We start from the raw sequence: 15,273 nt of genomic DNA, 5'->3' as shown, positions 1-15,273 counted from the left end.
TGTCACCGAGACTTATTTAACAGTTGGCAGATTTTTGTGGTTCATTCAAAATGGGGGTGTAATCGTCTATTGAAAAGATTAAGGTACTTTATAAGAGAAGTAAATTATGTAGGTGTGAAAACAAGACATGATTTAGTACAAGGACTATTTTGTAAAACAAGTAAAGCGGTGTTTCGAATTTTCTGGCGAGAGAAGAAGAGAAATAAGGGCAAAGGAGAAATTAAAAAACCAGAGAGATTAAAATGGAAGACGATGAAGCGACGAAACAGCGAGGAATACTTGAAGAAGAAGAAGAAAATTTTACTGGAAGAAGAGAAGAAAGTGAAAACGAGTTTCCCTCACATCATCCTCCTCCTCCGCCTGATGAGGTAAATTTTGAGCTTAATTTGCTCACTCTTCGTTGTTGTTGAGGTAGTTTCATTGTAGGAAATTGAGCGTCAATGGTACTTTGTGCAATTAGGGGTTTTTAGTTGGCTATTTAAGAGTAGTTTTTGGATTTAAAGTTGTGATTTTTATTTGTGTAGAGAGTGATGTTTCTTATTTTCTGTGTTGTGCAGTTGTTTGACATTTCGACTACAGTTGATCCTAGCTATCTTATTTCACTGATAAGGAAACTCCTTCCAATTGATTCGGGAAGTGACGAACGACATAATGATCATATGAATACGGATAATGTGGTTCAAGGTGTAGTAGCTATATCTGGAAATGGGGTTGTTGAGACTTCCAATGGTGATCCAGAGAGCATGGACATTGGAGATAATCATGATGAATCCACTTATGAGGTGGGGGAGACGGTTAGTTCATGTCCAGCGCCGGGAATGCAAGACGGGTCATCGGCATGGGAAGATCATGGTTGTGTTTTGTGGGATCTTGCCGCCAGTAGAACTCATGCTGAGCTAATGGTAAATGGATTTATACTTTGAAGTAATGCCTTTATATATTCTTTACTCTGGATTTTGAATTGCCAAGTAGTAACGTTGGTTTAAAGTTGAGTTTAGACCAATAGGAAATTTGGGGCAGAGTTGTTGAAAAAGAACTAATTGGTTTCCATGTAGATAAAAGAGCAGCTTGGTTCCGTATAGTGGTTTTGGAAATGTACTACAGTGCTCTATCTATTGAATCCATGTAGTGGAGTTGAGACCTGAAGTTGTAATGCTTTGGCTTTGCAGGTACAGAACCTAATTTTAGAAGTGCTTCACGCAAACCTTATGGTTTCAAAATCTCCCCGTATTCGAGTAAGTAACTCAGTGTATGTATGATAAGTCTAAGTCATTTCTAATTATTGTTGTCTTCTTGAATTGACTTTAATTTTTACATTTCTTTTTCGTTTTGGGGCTTGCTAGGAAATCTGTCTCGGGATTATTAGGAACCTTGCTTGCCATGAAGGTCTGTTGAAACATATAGAGTCTACAGCCGGAATCGTCAATACACTTGTGGGGCAGTTGTTTCTTGATGATACCCAATGCCTAAGTGAAGTTTGCAGGTAAAACAATAAATTTGTTACCTCAAATGTAGATTCATGCTTGATTAGTTGGTTGGGTTATCTAACTATCCGACATGTATCTCCAATAGGATACTCACCACAGGACTCTCTGGCGCTGGGTGTACTTCCTGGGCCCATTGTTTGGAGTCTGATGATATACTTCGCCATATTTTGTGGATTGCGGAAAATACCTTGAATCCTCATCTTATTGAAAAGGTAACTTCTGAAATTTGTTCTTGTAACTTAGTCATTCTTGCACTGGACGACTTGATTGTTGAAAGGTTGATCGAAGTGGTGAATTTTATTTAATGAACTCTGAGTTAATGAATTTTCTGAAATTCTCTACTTTATGCCTATTCATGTCCCTCCACCATTTTCTGTAAGTTTTAGTTTATCATGGTTTTTCTTAATTTGCTAATTCATTTCTATTTTACCATAGAGTGTAGGGCTATTGTTAGGTATCATAGAAGGTCAACCTGAGGTTGAGCAGCTATTGATTCCTCCACTAATGAATCTGGGTTTGACGAGTCTCTTGATCAATCTTCTTTCATTTGAAATGAGCAAGTTGACTAAAGAAAGAATTCCAGAAAGGTATGGAAGAACAGAAACTCATCTTAAAGATCATCAAGTGTTAGTGAATGGCATTTCTATTCTTGCAAAAAAAAACAAGTGTTATGCTTTACTATGTAGTATGTACAATGAACCCTTGTGTATGTTTTCAGGTACCCCGTCCTTGAAATTATTCTCCGAGCTATTGAAGCCCTTTCTGCTTCAGATAGCTATTCTAAAGAGATTTGCTCTAGCAAAGAACTTTTTCAATTAGTCTGTGATCTTATGAAACTTCAGGACAAAGCCGAGGTAATTTTAGGTTTATATGAAGCTTTCCATTGAATATATCTCAAATTATAATGTAACATAAACTGAACTTCACTGTAGGTTGCAACATCTTGTGTTACTACTGGAGTTTTAATCGCAAATATGCTGTCTGAAAGAGTCGATTTCATTCCAGAAGTATTGGAAGGTAAACTTTAATTTCATGAAATGTCTAGTCATAGTTTTCCATTTTGGGTTTGCAGAGTGTGACATGACTCTACTGCACGCAGATCTTAGTTCTGGAATTGTGGGTTACGAAAAAGTTATAATCAAGTTTGTAACAAGTATGAGATTTTCGGTTTTTTGTAATACATAGTGAAGGCTTGTACTTGACAATTAGGATGAACAGGGAAATAATTTGCGTAGTGGTCTTGGTTGTTGCTTCATGTCTTTATCTGACACTAAGAATCTGCACACGCAGATTTTTCTTTCTTGGAAGGTTTATTCAGTACTTTACCATTTGCTTCGGATGATGTAGAAGCAAGAAGAGCCCTTTGGAATGTTATTGCGAGATTACTTGCCAGAGTTAATGAATCCGAGATAAACACATTCCTTCTGAGTCAGTACATATTGGTTTTGTTAAGCAACGCAGATATTATTGAAGATGATTTTCTTGATACCCAACTAGAAGATTCAAACGAGTCCCGAAACTCATTCCCTTCCCAGATAAAGTCAAGCGCACGAACAATTGCTGTATCCACTTTTATATTCCTCTAATTTTGTTACTTCTTTCTAGATTCTACATAGTTGGCCTGTACAGATCTTTTGTGGACCTTAAGCAACAACAGATACAGAAGATTGAATCGATATTGAACAATTGGAATGCTCGCAAGGAGAATTTACAGGAGGAAACCGTGAACGGGAATTGCTCTATAAACCTAGCTGATGTTAAAAGGCTATTCGATTGCTGTCACAGATATATCAAGGAAGCTATTCAACTATAAATATTGTAAGACTTGTTTGCATTCAACTACTGTTTCAAGTGATCCAGAGAGCCTGAAACTCAAAGCAACCTCTCATATTATAATTGGTCTTACAGTTTCATAGAATCTGATCTTGTTTCTATCTTCTTTGAACTGTCAGATACTTGGAAATACTTGACTCATCATTTTCTTCTTTCTCAATTGTAGCTCCATTGAAGGATCTTAATTCATGGGGAATCTATCTCTTGAAAGTTTACAATCTTCTCTACTTTCAAGGCATACCACATGAAGTCAGCTTCAAGAAATGGCAGACCCAGTAGACTTTTGAACAGACAGATTCAGGTTAGAACTTGCTTCTCTCTTAGGGCACAATATGACAAATTGTACACAAGAAGAATAGATGTGCAACAGAAAAAATAACTCCTCAAATATTCAGAAATAGAAGTTTCACCGAGTATCTTTCGACATAAATCTCAATTCAAATGGGCATAACAATAAAACATACTGAAACTTTGAGACTAAAGTAGAGAGATGGATGATCAGGAGATGAGAGAGATGCCAGAGACCAAGAGATTGTCAGCGAGAATCTTGTTAGCAGCTTCCGTTGGATGAAATCCGTCCCAAAAGACATACTCAGTTGCATTGTTACATGTTCCTACTGATTTTGGGTTGCACAGTATTGATGTCTCTAGTAACCCTGTTCCACAACAAGCTCTTCTTGCCTCTGCAAATCCTGAAAGTTAAACACACACTTATTAGTATGATGTTAGTAAGAATTGTTTTTTATGCTTTGACATGTATGTATAAATACCAAATTCTGATGGCCTGGTGGCAAGATCATAGAGAGGCTGATAGATATCAAAGACGACTAAATTGAGTCCAATGAGGTTTCTCTTGAGATCCTGTGACGTCGTATTGAGTTTGTTGTTGAAGGAGATTGCGTCGTTGTTAAGCTTCTCCGAGCATCCACCCTCATGTGGACCCACTACAGTTATGGCCGCCGGTAAACAACCGAGGGGCGGAAGTGTAGTCACTCCGATCCTTCTTGCTCCTAACGAATATAAATTCTACAGAATCCCCAAAACAAAACAAAAACAGAACAAAATTACACTTTAACTATCTCAACAATATTACCATTCCCGCCACCATAATTTGATCAACATTTTGACTGTCTTATTCCGATTACACCATCTAAGTTTATGATATTGCTCAAATCATTCTATCGGATTTCTCATTTAAGCATTATTTAAACAAACAAACGAAAAATGGAGAAAAAATAACCTGAATAAAACTGGAGTAGGAGAGGATAAGGAGATCAGAGAACTCATCAGGTGATTGGTCTCTGTAGAGGAGAGGGTTGATATAGTAGTTTTGTATGAAGTCGCTGCTCCCTGCGCTGACGATATAGATGCCATTGGAGATTATGGCACTGGCGTTTGAATTGTTGTTTGAGGTTGCGATTTCTTGGATTCGACTAATGTAGTCTTTGTAATGTTCTAGCTGTTGCGGCAACGATATTGCACTCTTCATAACCAACAATGAAAATAAGTAAGAAGACGTTTTTATCTACTAAAGTTTAATTTTGCTGTTAGAGGACGAAATAAGAGCTATGGTACTAACGTAGAGCTTGGCTGTGCCATCGTAATAACCAGAGGCTGCAGAGGCGAAATTAGCTCCAATCAAAAGGTTCTTGCCTTTTGCCTTTTTGCTTAGATAAGCTTGTGGGTATGATTTGAACCCAAGATTCTCAGCTACACAACCAACACACAAAAACTAATTCATCATTTAGTTATTATATAGCATGTACATATATATGCATAGAGATTTCTCAACCTAATGCATGTACATTGTTTTCTTCATTTCAGTAACAAATTGCTCCCCGTGCATGCTAATACAACCCGAGTACCCGACAATCGGTGGTTTAATTTTTCTACTCTAAGTTGAAGAAATCATCATCAAGTCATGGCTCTTAATGTTTTACTCTTTGAGTACACATATACATATATGCTGTTCAAAAGTTTATTTAGTTTAAATGGATGTGTGTATGGTGTATATGTATATAACCATGCATGCATGTATATCTTCATGTTATGTGTCACTAGCTATATATATATCACTGAAATAAACAACGAAGAAAACAGAAAAGTACCGGTGAAGTCAGTAGCTAACTTTCCATTGCAGAAGCGTCCGGTGGGTGTATGGGTTGTGAAATCTCTTCCATAAGGAGGGAAATTAGCTTTGACGATTGTGTAGATATCATTGTTGTTTCCCACATCAACCACCGAATCACCAAATATGAAAATTGCTGGAACCAGTGGCTGTGCCTTCATCACCACCATTCTCTCAAAAACCATTAAAGATCCAAACACCACATAAAGATTTAACCAAATTCCCGAGAAACCCATAACTTTGTTGCTCAAAAAGATGAAGGTTCTAATGATGATGATGATTATGGTGATGTATATATTTGTTTCTGCTTTTGATGCTTGTGTGAGTAGCATGAGTGTGTATGTAGTTTTTGCATGCAAGGGTGTTTATATAGAATTAGAATAGACAAACATTTTGGGGATTGTAATAAATGTGATAGATTAGGTGGACTCAAATGTTTTTATATAATGATACGTTTATGTATCTATCATTATATGTCTCTCTGATAACGCACAACACATTGATTTGTCTCTGTTGGCCTGAAAAATGTAAAAACACTTTGCAAATAGCAAAGAGGGACATTGAAAGAAAGTAGTTGCGAGACTTGGGCATTGATTTGTCTTTAACATTTATAGTTCTGTTACGTTGTGTGTGCCATTTGACACTTGTCTTTCTAACTCATTCATACGTCAATACGATTTATATATGCACACGTAAATATATCTTTTGAAAAATAGCCAATGTAACGTCGTAGTTTTGGTACACCGGTATGGTGGATTTCTCTTTTACTTTGGTTTTTGAGTCCGTATATTATTAGTCACATAGGGCGGCAAAACGTTTTTGAGTCAGTAAATTATTGAGTCAAATAGGGCAAATTATTAGTCGGTAAATTATTACTTCTCTTTTTTTTTTTGTCAATCAATTACTTCTCTTTTACTTTGGTTATTACTAAGGATTTGGTTGGAAAGTAAAAAAGAATTCAGAAAATAGAGAGGGAAAACGTGTTTGAGTCACATAGGGCATAAAAAGTAGGTCTTCAAGTCTCTGATGATCCACGAAGCTTTCCTAGTCGATGATTTAGCTGATTGTAACTTCAAAAAAGAAAGTTTTCTTAAAAGGAACAGGATGAAATCGGCTATCAGGTGGGATTAGTCCGGTATATATATTATTAGAGTACACATAAAGCCCAAGCTATTATCTTTAAAGAAGTCCATCCAAACTCATGTAATTAGGTTATCTAGCTAGTAATCTCTCATATATATAGTCATGTATTGTGAACTATGGGTGTAACCTAGAGAGTTGCTCAAAAAACAAAATTGTGTTGAAATTGGATAATTATCCATAAAACTATTATCCAACTTAAGCTCCAAGCTATCATAAAACTTTGTCACCAAGTCTTGTATAGTTAATTCATTAACTTCCATATATATATATATATATATATATATCTCTTATGTTCTCAATTGTAGTGTAAGACCATCTCCAATGGTACTTCATTTTTCAAGAAGAAGAAGTTTGCTCATTCACTTTTATTCTCTCGTTTTCATCTTCTTTATTAAATTCTTTGTTTTTATTAAAAATCGAAGAAGGGGTCTCTCGAGTCTCCTCCAATGGGAGAAAAAACAATCTCTAACCACTAATGAAGGTATTTAACGAATTCATTAACTTATTAATAGGCAATTAAATTTTTTTTGATTAAAAATCTTTCAAACCAAACGAAGTGGATAAAAAAACGCTTGAAGGCTAGCTAGTGTGTCTTCTTCTTCTCCCTGAAACTCTCCCTCCTCATACTCTCTGATGAATTTCTCCAGAGTAAACCTCTTCGATTTTCCTCTTAGACCAATTTTGCTTTCGCATCCTTCTTCTATTTTCGTTTCTACACGTAAGTGTTTTCTCCCTTTTAGCAGAATCTATCTCAACCTGTAAAATTAGCTCTAGCCTTTGTCTAATTGATGAAACTGATATCTGGGTTTTGTCTTCCGTCGCAGTAGAGAACTTTCCTAATTGTTTTTTTTTTTTTGTTTCTTTTCATTACAGAGCTCGTGTCTATGAAATTGTCATTATCTTGGTCTGTTATTCTTTATAATTTGGTTTTATGATTGTTTTTCTTGATAATGGGTTTTGTAGGTTTTGTTACCAGAACCTCTGCAGGTGTTTCTCCTTCTATCTTACTTCCCAGATCAACTCAGTCTCCTCAGATTATTGCTAAGAGCTCATCAGGTTCTGTTTTTTTATTATTATTATGCATTTTGGTATCTCCTGACATTATTCATCAGCATTGAATTTGAGGGACTGAAAATATCTTTACTTTGTGGATTTCAGTATCAGTACAGCCAGTGTCTGAGGATGCTAAGGAGGATTATCAGTCCAAAGATGTTAGTGGAGATTCAATACGGCGGCGTTTTCTTGAATTCTTTGCTTCTCGTGGTCATAAGGTGCTTCCAAGTTCGTCTCTTGTACCAGAAGATCCTACCGTCTTGCTAACAATTGCAGGAATGCTTCAGTTTAAGCCTATTTTCCTTGGAAAGGTATAACGATAATCCAAGCCAAACACTATTGTTTTAGTAAGCGTTTAGAGACTTGAAGATAATGTAATGTATACACTGGTGGGAATTTTTATAAATTGTTGCAGGTACCTAGAGAGGTTCCTTGTGCAACCACTGCGCAAAGGTGTATACGTACGAATGATTTGGAGAATGTTGGGAAAACGGCTAGGCACCATACTTTCTTTGAGATGCTTGGGAACTTTAGCTTTGGTGATTACTTCAAGAAAGAAGCGATAAAATGGGCATGGGAGCTTTCAACTATTGAGTTTGGGCTACCAGCTAATAGAGTTTGGGTTAGTATATATGAAGACGATGATGAAGCTTTTGAAATCTGGAAGAATGAAGTTGGTGTTTCTGTTGAGCGGATAAAGAGAATGGGTGAAGCTGACAACTTTTGGACTAGTGGACCAACTGGTCCTTGTGGTCCATGCTCTGAGTTGTACTATGACTTCTATCCTGAGAGAGGTTATGATGAAGATGTTGATCTTGGGGATGATACCAGATTTATTGAGTTCTATAATTTGGTTTTCATGCAGTATAACAAGACGGAAGATGGATTGCTTGAGCCCTTGAAACAGAAGAATATAGATACTGGTCTTGGTTTGGAACGTATAGCTCAAATCCTTCAGAAGGTTCCAAACAACTACGAGACAGATTTGATATATCCAATCATTGCAAAGATCTCAGAGTTGGCGAATATCTCATATGACTCTGCAAATGACAAGGCAAAGACAAGTTTAAAAGTGATTGCAGATCACATGCGGGCAGTTGTCTATCTCATATCAGATGGTGTTTCTCCTTCAAATATTGGCAGAGGTTATGTGGTTAGGAGGCTAATAAGAAGAGCAGTTCGGAAGGGGAAGTCTCTCGGAATAAATGGGGATATGAATGGTAATCTAAAGGGAGCGTTTTTGCCAGCGGTTGCTGAAAAGGTGATAGAGTTGAGCACTTATATTGATTCAGATGTAAAACTAAAGGCCTCACGCATCATTGAGGAGATTAGGCAAGAAGAACTTCACTTTAAGAAAACTCTGGAAAGAGGAGAAAAGTTACTTGACCAAAAGCTTAACGATGCATTGTCAATTGCTGATAAAACTAAGGATACGCCTTATCTGGATGGAAAAGATGCGTTTCTTCTTTATGACACATTTGGCTTTCCTGTGGAGATAACTGCAGAAGTTGCTGAAGAACGTGGAGTCAGTATAGATATGAATGGTTTTGAAGTGGAAATGGAGAATCAAAGACGTCAATCTCAAGCTGCTCACAATGTTGTAAAACTGACAGTTGAAGACGATGCTGACATGACGAAAAATATTGCAGACACTGAGTTCCTTGGATATGACAGTCTCTCTGCTCGTGCTGTTGTGAAAAGTCTTTTGGTGAATGGGAAGCCTGTGATAAGGGTTTCTGAAGGCAGTGAAGTAGAGGTTCTGCTGGACAGAACTCCGTTCTATGCTGAATCAGGAGGTCAAATTGCAGATCATGGTTTTCTTTATGTTAGCAGTGATGGGAACCAAGAGAAAGCTGTTGTTGAGGTAAGTGATGTGCAGAAGTCTCTTAAAATTTTTGTTCACAAGGGCACTGTAAAAAGTGGAGCTCTAGAAGTTGGCAAGGAGGTGGAAGCAGCAGTAGATGCAGACTTGAGGCAACGAGCGAAGGTACGTTTGAATGTCCTTTTGCATCCCAATATTTCAACTGCTTCTTCCCTTATCAAATTCTTGATCCTTTTTGTCAACTGTCCAGGTTCACCATACCGCCACTCATTTGCTCCAATCGGCACTTAAAAAAGTAGTAGGACAAGAAACATCACAGGCTGGTTCATTAGTAGCTTTTGACCGCCTCAGATTCGATTTCAATTTTAATCGGTCCCTGCATGATAATGAGCTTGAGGAAATCGAATGCCTGATCAATAGGTGGATTGGGGATGCTACACGTCTTGAAACAAAAGTCCTTCCTCTTGCTGATGCAAAACGTGCTGGAGCCATCGCAATGTTTGGGGAAAAATATGATGAAAACGAGGTAAGAGATATGTCACTATTAATTTAAAGATTGTATAAAGTGTTACAGTTTGGTTTCGCTTGACTAAGAGGACCCTTACATTAATCGCAGGTTCGTGTAGTAGAAGTTCCTGGTGTCTCCATGGAACTTTGTGGTGGCACTCATGTTGGCAATACTGCAGAAATACGAGCCTTCAAGATTATCTCAGAACAGGGCATTGCATCTGGAATCCGGCGTATAGAAGCGGTTGCAGGTGAAGCATTCATTGAATACATAAACTCACGGGATTCTCAAATGACACGTCTATGCTCGACTCTCAAGGTATTCTGCTTTTCCTTTCCATGTTTTAAGGCATAGTGCTACTTACCCTTTTGCGGTGACCAATTGGCAATTGTTGTTTGGTTTTTAATCTGAAGGTGAAAGCAGAGGATGTTACAAACAGAGTGGAGAATCTTCTAGAGGAACTACGTGCTGCTAGAAAAGAAGCCTCCGACTTGCGTTCAAAAGCAGCTGTCTATAAAGCATCTGTCATATCGAACAAAGCATTTACTGTAGGAACTTCACAGACTATAAGGTAATCTATTGTTTCCTGTTCAGAAAAATTGACACACTATAATTTCAACTAAACGTCTTCCTTTGAATGTTTAATTCCTTTAGAGTGCTCGTTGAGTCGATGGATGACACCGATGCTGACTCATTAAAGAGTGCAGCTGAGCATTTGATAAGCACATTGGAAGATCCAGTCGCTGTGGTACTAGGATCATCTCCAGAAAAAGACAAGGTTAGTTTAGTTGCTGCATTTAGTCCTGGAGTAGTCTCCCTAGGTGTTCAAGCAGGGAAATTCATTGGCCCCATAGCTAAGCTGTGTGGCGGAGGAGGTGGTGGAAAGCCCAATTTTGCTCAGGCAGGCGGCAGAAAGCCTGAAAATCTCCCAAGTGCCTTAGAGAAAGCTCGGGAAGATCTCGTGGCAACTCTATCCGAAAAGCTAGGGTGAAGCACAAACTTCAAAAGTGATCTGCGTGTACAGAGAGAAGGAAGAGCACATTGCTTGATTCTAGACAAGTGTATTGCATGTATAGATGATAGACATTAAAGATATTTGATGTATCTAGTTTTTGAACATTAAATGATCAATGACATTTCTTTTAATGAATGAGGGACTATGTTTCGATTTGCTTTACTCATTGAACGTCGTCTCAATGGTTTTGGACGTATTACAAAAAGTGAATCTGTGTATATTTAACATAGCATTATAGCAAGTTATGAAGAGAATGTCATGCTTTCTGTGCGCGTAGAGAGCTTTTGACGAGGGTGAGATGAAGTTGTAGGCAGTTGAGACGACCGCGTTTTGACTCTGTTGGATTGTGTCACCGGAGTTACTGATGCGGTGATATTATTGCATTTGTGGTTGAAGTTTCGGTTCCTGTACTCTTTTCTTTTTTCCCAAATTCAGGGTCCGGTTCAATTTGAGATAATTGTTTAAAATATTATTTTTTCAATAATTCAGGTTGCATGAAACACATTTTAATATATGTTACAAATCGATGACAAAAAAAATATTTGGTACAAATCGGATTAAAAAGGGCAAAAAAATATATATAATACTTTCAACAATGTACTTTCTTTATATTACAAATTACTATTGAAAGATGATTTTTTAATGTCTTTTTCAATCAGTTGTGAATAAAAAAGCGACAATCATTTCATTATAAAAATATGTGTATATATATATATATTGGTCCTTACAAAAAGCGGTTAGAATATAACATATGGTAATGCTATCACATGTACGAAAATTAAAAGTAATAAATACTTAAAATCGATGACAAAAAAAGGTACTTTAAATTAAATGTGAAGAGGTAAAATTCTACCATTTCTAATGTCATTTCCAAATACATGATCACTTTACACTAGATTTTAAGTAATTACTATTAATTTTACAATTAATAATGGTCAAATAAAAAGAGTGTATTTTTTAAAAAAAACATCTCATTTATTCATTAATTTCAAATCGAATACAAGAGTTGATACATTCGTAATACATCGACAATAAATAGTAGTATTTACTTTTAAAAATGAAAGCTGATGGTTTTAAATAGTTTAAAACTATAACATCATTTAAATAATAATTATGGTTAGTAAATAAATTAAAACGTTGAGTACCAACGCAAAAATGAAGGAAGGAACCAATGAGAGAAGCAGAGAAATAAAAGACACAAAGAAGGAAGAAGTAAACAAGTTAGTTAAGCATGTAAACAGTGAAATGAGAAAGGAAACCAAAAATATCAGAGTAGCAAAGCAGCAAGCAAGTTAAGAAATGAATGAAGGGATTGAGTAGGCAAAGATCAAAGGAACAAAGCAACCAAGTTAAGCAAGCAAAGCGTACGAAACAAAGCAGAGAGCAAGTAAAACAAGTTAATGATGTAAATAAAGAAGCAAAATATACATGAATGAATGAATGTATGAATGAATGAATGAATGAATGAATGAATGAATGAATGAATGTATGAATGAATGAATGAATGAATGAATGAATGTATGAATGAATGAATGAATGAATGAATGAATGAATGAATGAATGAATGAATGAATGTATGTATGTATGTATGTATGTATGTATGTATGTATGTATGTATGTATGTATGTATGTATGTATGTATGTATGTATGTATGCATGTGTACATGAGTGGATGCATACATGCAATGTGTTGGGATATCACGCTGTCAAGGGAAAGACAACATTGTCAATGTAATTGGCCAGTGTCAATGTAATTACTCACCACATAACTTCTTTTAGTTCACAAGGTTCGTTGGCTATGAAATCGGCTCCTGCATAAAAGTAAAAGAGATGATAACTTCAAGTTATAAGAGAAGAAACGAGATACTACGCAGTAGAAAAATATTAAAGACATACCTGGGAAAATGATTGAGAACTTAAGAAACTAGAAGGTAACTCTAGAGTTCTAAAACAACGCCTCCACGAACATCAATACTCGAGCACTCATGAAGTTTATTTTCAATGTTGTGATCTACTTACGTCAGAGGGAGCTGCATATTCTTCTCCATAAGTGCATTGATACCAAGAGAATATGCAAGGCATAACATTGAAATCTAGACAACTTTGAATATCGTAAACAAACCTTTTGTGTTTTTAGGAGTTTTATATGTTCCTTAGGCTTCACAGACTTGAAATCCTTCATGTCATATTTCTTGATGAGCATCTCCAGTCAAAGCATCACCTATAAGACTGAAACGACTCTTCAAAAGAACAACAATCCACAGAAACAATCCTAATATAGATATTAACACCTAGTATGTATATTTACGGCTAAGCAATCAATTTTTATGTACTAGCAAGGCGCCAAACATTTGTAATTGTCTGCGTCTACATGTGTGAGACAAAGAAAAGCTGTGCAAATGTGAAATTAAATTCTAGGCACCAAAGATATTAGTTGCACACCTTTTCTTTGTAAAGGTAATTCATTTTCTTCTGGCAACTTCAGTAAACCTTCGACCATGTTCTTTAAGTTTCTGTGTCGTTCTGCAACGCGTAGTTTTAGCCACCCAGCACCTTCAACAAACGTAAATTGGCATGTTTTTCAGATAAGGGAAAACAGTTCACCGGGTCTGGTTATTAAACAAGTGAGACAAATGGCTTACTCACAGGAACACCCTTGAAAAGGAAGAAGATCACTAATTTTTGCAATTTCCTTGTTTTTCCGTTGAAGGAGAAGCAATGTTGAAGGAAGCAGATTAAAAGCACTATTATAAGACCAGATGCCAAACGAGCTACGCCCTTAACAACAACACTAATGATCTTAAGGTTATTTCATCAAGGCAACCAACCACCTGTTACAATTATAGCAGAGGCTAACAATTAATCTTGACGCACGAAAGAAAAACAAAGACCTGAACAATGTTACAATGACTTGTTAGGATTGAACTAAACATAACATATTGAAGTACCTATGTAGTTTTTTTCATCTGCGTATGCATGACCAATCTGAACAAGCATGTCATATGCTCGGTATCTTTTTCTCTTTACTTACCTGTAAAAAAAGCTGAATCAATATTTGATTAGTTTTCATAGATTGAGACCCACATGATCACATATTACTATATAATATCAAAAAGATTTAAGTTACTAGAAACTATATTATTGTAGAAAAACATTGGAGTAACATACTAGGGAAAGGAGTCAACCTAAGAAACGATATACATTAATTATGTCCGAAGTCATTGCAATATACCTGAAATAAGCAAAACGATGCCTGGGAGATAAGCGACATAATGTGTTTTTGATTTAAGAACACAAGAAACAAAGACCCCAATAAGTTCTTTTCAAAAAATTTGATATTTTTCCACAAGTCTCTTTCTTGATCCAGTTTTTGGCTTTTCTCTAGAACTACATCTCTTATGTTTCATCTCTTAGCTACGGATTGCAGTGCTTTAAGCTGCAAAATCCAAAACAATATACACTTAAAATAATGTACCATCAGTGCAAATATATACAAGATGACCTACCAAGTCGTTGGTACGATTAAAAAGTTGTCCTATGCATAATGAATAATCATGGGATCAATAAAATGAAAACTTACAGGTGGAAGTTCGTGGCTGGCTGATCGTCTTAAAATACTCGATGATGAAGCTCTTCTAGAATCTTCTGGCAATGCTTCTAGCTTGTATAAAATGTTTGATACGGAGTGTACAAAATAATAAACCTTCTTCAAGCTTAGTTCCATTGATCTGACTATATATTCATTCACGAAAATTTAAGAAAATTATATCTTATATAATTTGTTGAGTAACTATAACATTACATTAAAATGACAACTTACAAGTGGGAGTTCGTGGTTGGCGGATCGTCTTATTTTATACCAAGATGAAGTTCTTCTAGAAACCTTTTGGCACTGCTTATAGGTTCTAAAAATTGAATGATACGAAAGAATGTACATCAAATAAACTCTTGTCTAGCTTTGTATATATGGTATGACAAGTTAAGATAATTATAACTTATCTGATTTGGTATCGTAACTTTGACATCAAATCAGTTGAAATGAAATAATATCCTCGGGGGAAAATGCAGTATTCAGCCATTATCCTTGTGCCAGAGAATCCATAGGTGGATTCTAAGAAGCTGGTTGCAAGATACGCCAACATCTCAAACCCTAAACAGCTGCAACCAACAAGTAAAATATTTAGATACAAACCAGAATACCTAGTATAACTCTTGGTATATATATATATAAGCCCTAAAATCTAGTTAATGAAGAATGATAATAGATTTCGATCCTTGTATTTC

The 15,273-nt window shown here is 36.2% G+C and overlaps 5 protein-coding genes, 3 long non-coding RNA genes and 1 other non-coding gene across 14 annotated transcripts; 3 read left to right on the top strand and 6 right to left on the bottom strand.

Moving 5' to 3' along the window:
* The first annotated feature begins 148 nt into the window (after positions 1–148).
* Positions 149–4,224, top strand: AT5G22820 (ARM repeat superfamily protein). Of its 3 annotated transcripts, NM_001343772.1 has the most exons (12): positions 149–368; positions 558–902; positions 1,170–1,235; positions 1,344–1,483; positions 1,573–1,699; positions 1,923–2,074; positions 2,206–2,341; positions 2,420–2,504; positions 2,778–3,049; positions 3,145–3,305; positions 3,487–3,621; positions 3,823–4,224. In NM_001343772.1, the coding sequence occupies exons 1-10, from the start codon at positions 243–245 to the stop codon at positions 3,298–3,300; spliced, it is 1,605 nt and encodes a 534-aa protein (NP_001330828.1). In that variant the 5' UTR covers positions 149–242; the 3' UTR covers positions 3,301–3,305; positions 3,487–3,621; positions 3,823–4,224. The 3 variants fall into 3 exon arrangements, with proteins under 3 accessions (NP_001330828.1, NP_001190369.1, NP_568423.1); NM_001203440.2 differs by having other exon boundaries at positions 3,487–4,224; NM_122187.3 differs by having other exon boundaries at positions 2,778–3,305; positions 3,487–4,224.
* Positions 3,819–5,684, bottom strand: AT5G22810 (GDSL-like lipase/acylhydrolase superfamily protein; the record flags this gene model as incomplete). Its single annotated transcript, NM_122186.2, has 5 exons — positions 3,819–4,012; positions 4,091–4,346; positions 4,561–4,803; positions 4,900–5,030; positions 5,429–5,684. 5 exons carry the CDS (start codon positions 5,682–5,684, stop codon positions 3,819–3,821), a joined length of 1,080 nt encoding a protein of 359 aa, NP_197672.2.
* Positions 5,685–6,907: 1,223 nt separating this feature from the next.
* Positions 6,908–11,439, top strand: EMB1030 (Alanyl-tRNA synthetase, class IIc). Of its 2 annotated transcripts, none has more exons than NM_001343771.1 (8): positions 6,908–7,072; positions 7,555–7,647; positions 7,750–7,955; positions 8,060–9,631; positions 9,717–9,992; positions 10,083–10,292; positions 10,388–10,545; positions 10,629–11,439. In NM_001343771.1, the coding sequence occupies exons 1-8, from the start codon at positions 6,913–6,915 to the stop codon at positions 10,963–10,965; spliced, it is 3,012 nt and encodes a 1,003-aa protein (NP_001330952.1). In that variant the 5' UTR covers positions 6,908–6,912; the 3' UTR covers positions 10,966–11,439. The 2 variants fall into 2 exon arrangements, with proteins under 2 accessions (NP_001330952.1, NP_680210.2); NM_147905.3 differs by lacking the exon at positions 6,908–7,072 and adding an exon at positions 7,107–7,309.
* Positions 11,440–11,979: 540 nt separating this feature from the next.
* On the bottom strand, positions 11,980–12,815 carry AT5G00445. 2 transcript variants are annotated; one of them, NR_144150.1, is made up of 2 exons: positions 12,536–12,815; positions 11,980–12,431 (listed from the first exon to the last, which is right to left on the bottom strand). It is a non-coding gene; the product is annotated as an uncharacterized misc_RNA (transcript). The 2 variants fall into 2 exon arrangements; NR_144149.1 differs by having other exon boundaries at positions 11,980–12,815.
* Positions 12,645–13,788, bottom strand: AT5G22799 (uncharacterized protein; the record flags this gene model as incomplete). 2 transcript variants are annotated; one of them, NM_001343769.1, is made up of 4 exons in its annotated part: positions 12,645–12,800; positions 12,886–13,082; positions 13,432–13,542; positions 13,632–13,788. In NM_001343769.1, coding segments are annotated over 3 exons (363 nt in total), but the record flags the coding sequence as incomplete, so codon positions are not given. The 2 variants fall into 2 exon arrangements, with proteins under 2 accessions (NP_001331603.1, NP_001331604.1); NM_001343770.1 differs by lacking the exon at positions 12,645–12,800 and adding an exon at positions 13,112–13,210 and having other exon boundaries at positions 12,976–13,019.
* AT5G03525 lies at positions 12,783–13,033 on the top strand. The gene has a single exon (NR_142690.1). It is a non-coding gene; the product is annotated as an other RNA (long non-coding RNA).
* On the bottom strand, positions 13,572–14,305 carry AT5G03515. The gene is made up of 2 exons (NR_142689.1): positions 14,221–14,305; positions 13,572–13,817 (listed from the first exon to the last, which is right to left on the bottom strand). It is a non-coding gene; the product is annotated as an other RNA (long non-coding RNA).
* Positions 13,962–14,980, bottom strand: AT5G22796 (uncharacterized protein). Its single transcript, NM_001343768.1, has 4 exons — positions 14,810–14,980; positions 14,570–14,721; positions 14,222–14,425; positions 13,962–14,032 (listed from the first exon to the last, which is right to left on the bottom strand). The coding sequence occupies exons 2-3, from the start codon at positions 14,711–14,713 to the stop codon at positions 14,393–14,395; spliced, it is 177 nt and encodes a 58-aa protein (NP_001331602.1). The 5' UTR covers positions 14,714–14,721; positions 14,810–14,980; the 3' UTR covers positions 13,962–14,032; positions 14,222–14,392.
* Positions 14,950–15,191, bottom strand: AT5G03485. The gene has a single exon (NR_142688.1). It is a non-coding gene; the product is annotated as an other RNA (long non-coding RNA).
* Between the last annotated feature and the right edge of the window lie 82 nt (positions 15,192–15,273).

The sequence above is a fragment of the Arabidopsis thaliana genome, chromosome 5, assembly GCF_000001735.4.
Source record: "Arabidopsis thaliana chromosome 5, partial sequence".
Taxonomy (NCBI): Eukaryota; Viridiplantae; Streptophyta; class Magnoliopsida; order Brassicales; family Brassicaceae; genus Arabidopsis; species Arabidopsis thaliana.
This window is presented reverse-complemented; position numbering and strand designations above follow the sequence as displayed.

Excerpts from the sequence above, each read along its gene's own strand:
- AT5G22820 (NM_001343772.1), top strand. The coding sequence starts at position 243 with ATGGAAGACGATGAAGCGACGAAACAGCGAGGAATACTTGAAGAAGAA. Across the intron at positions 369-557 it reads CTCCTCCTCCGCCTGATGAG|TTGTTTGACATTTCGACTAC; the intron begins GTAAATTTTGAG and ends TGTGTTGTGCAG. Across the intron at positions 2,342-2,419 it reads AACTTCAGGACAAAGCCGAG|GTTGCAACATCTTGTGTTAC; the intron begins GTAATTTTAGGT and ends ACTTCACTGTAG.
- EMB1030 (NM_001343771.1), top strand. The coding sequence starts at position 6,913 with ATGGTACTTCATTTTTCAAGAAGAAGAAGTTTGCTCATTCACTTTTAT. Across the intron at positions 7,073-7,554 it reads ATCTCTAACCACTAATGAAG|GTTTTGTTACCAGAACCTCT; the intron begins GTATTTAACGAA and ends TGGGTTTTGTAG. Across the intron at positions 9,993-10,082 it reads AAAAATATGATGAAAACGAG|GTTCGTGTAGTAGAAGTTCC; the intron begins GTAAGAGATATG and ends CATTAATCGCAG.
- AT5G22796 (NM_001343768.1), bottom strand. The coding sequence starts at position 14,713 with ATGGAACTAAGCTTGAAGAAGGTTTATTATTTTGTACACTCCGTATCA. Across the intron at positions 14,426-14,569 it reads CCAGCCACGAACTTCCACCT|CTTAAAGCACTGCAATCCGT; the intron begins GTAAGTTTTCAT and ends TGGATTTTGCAG.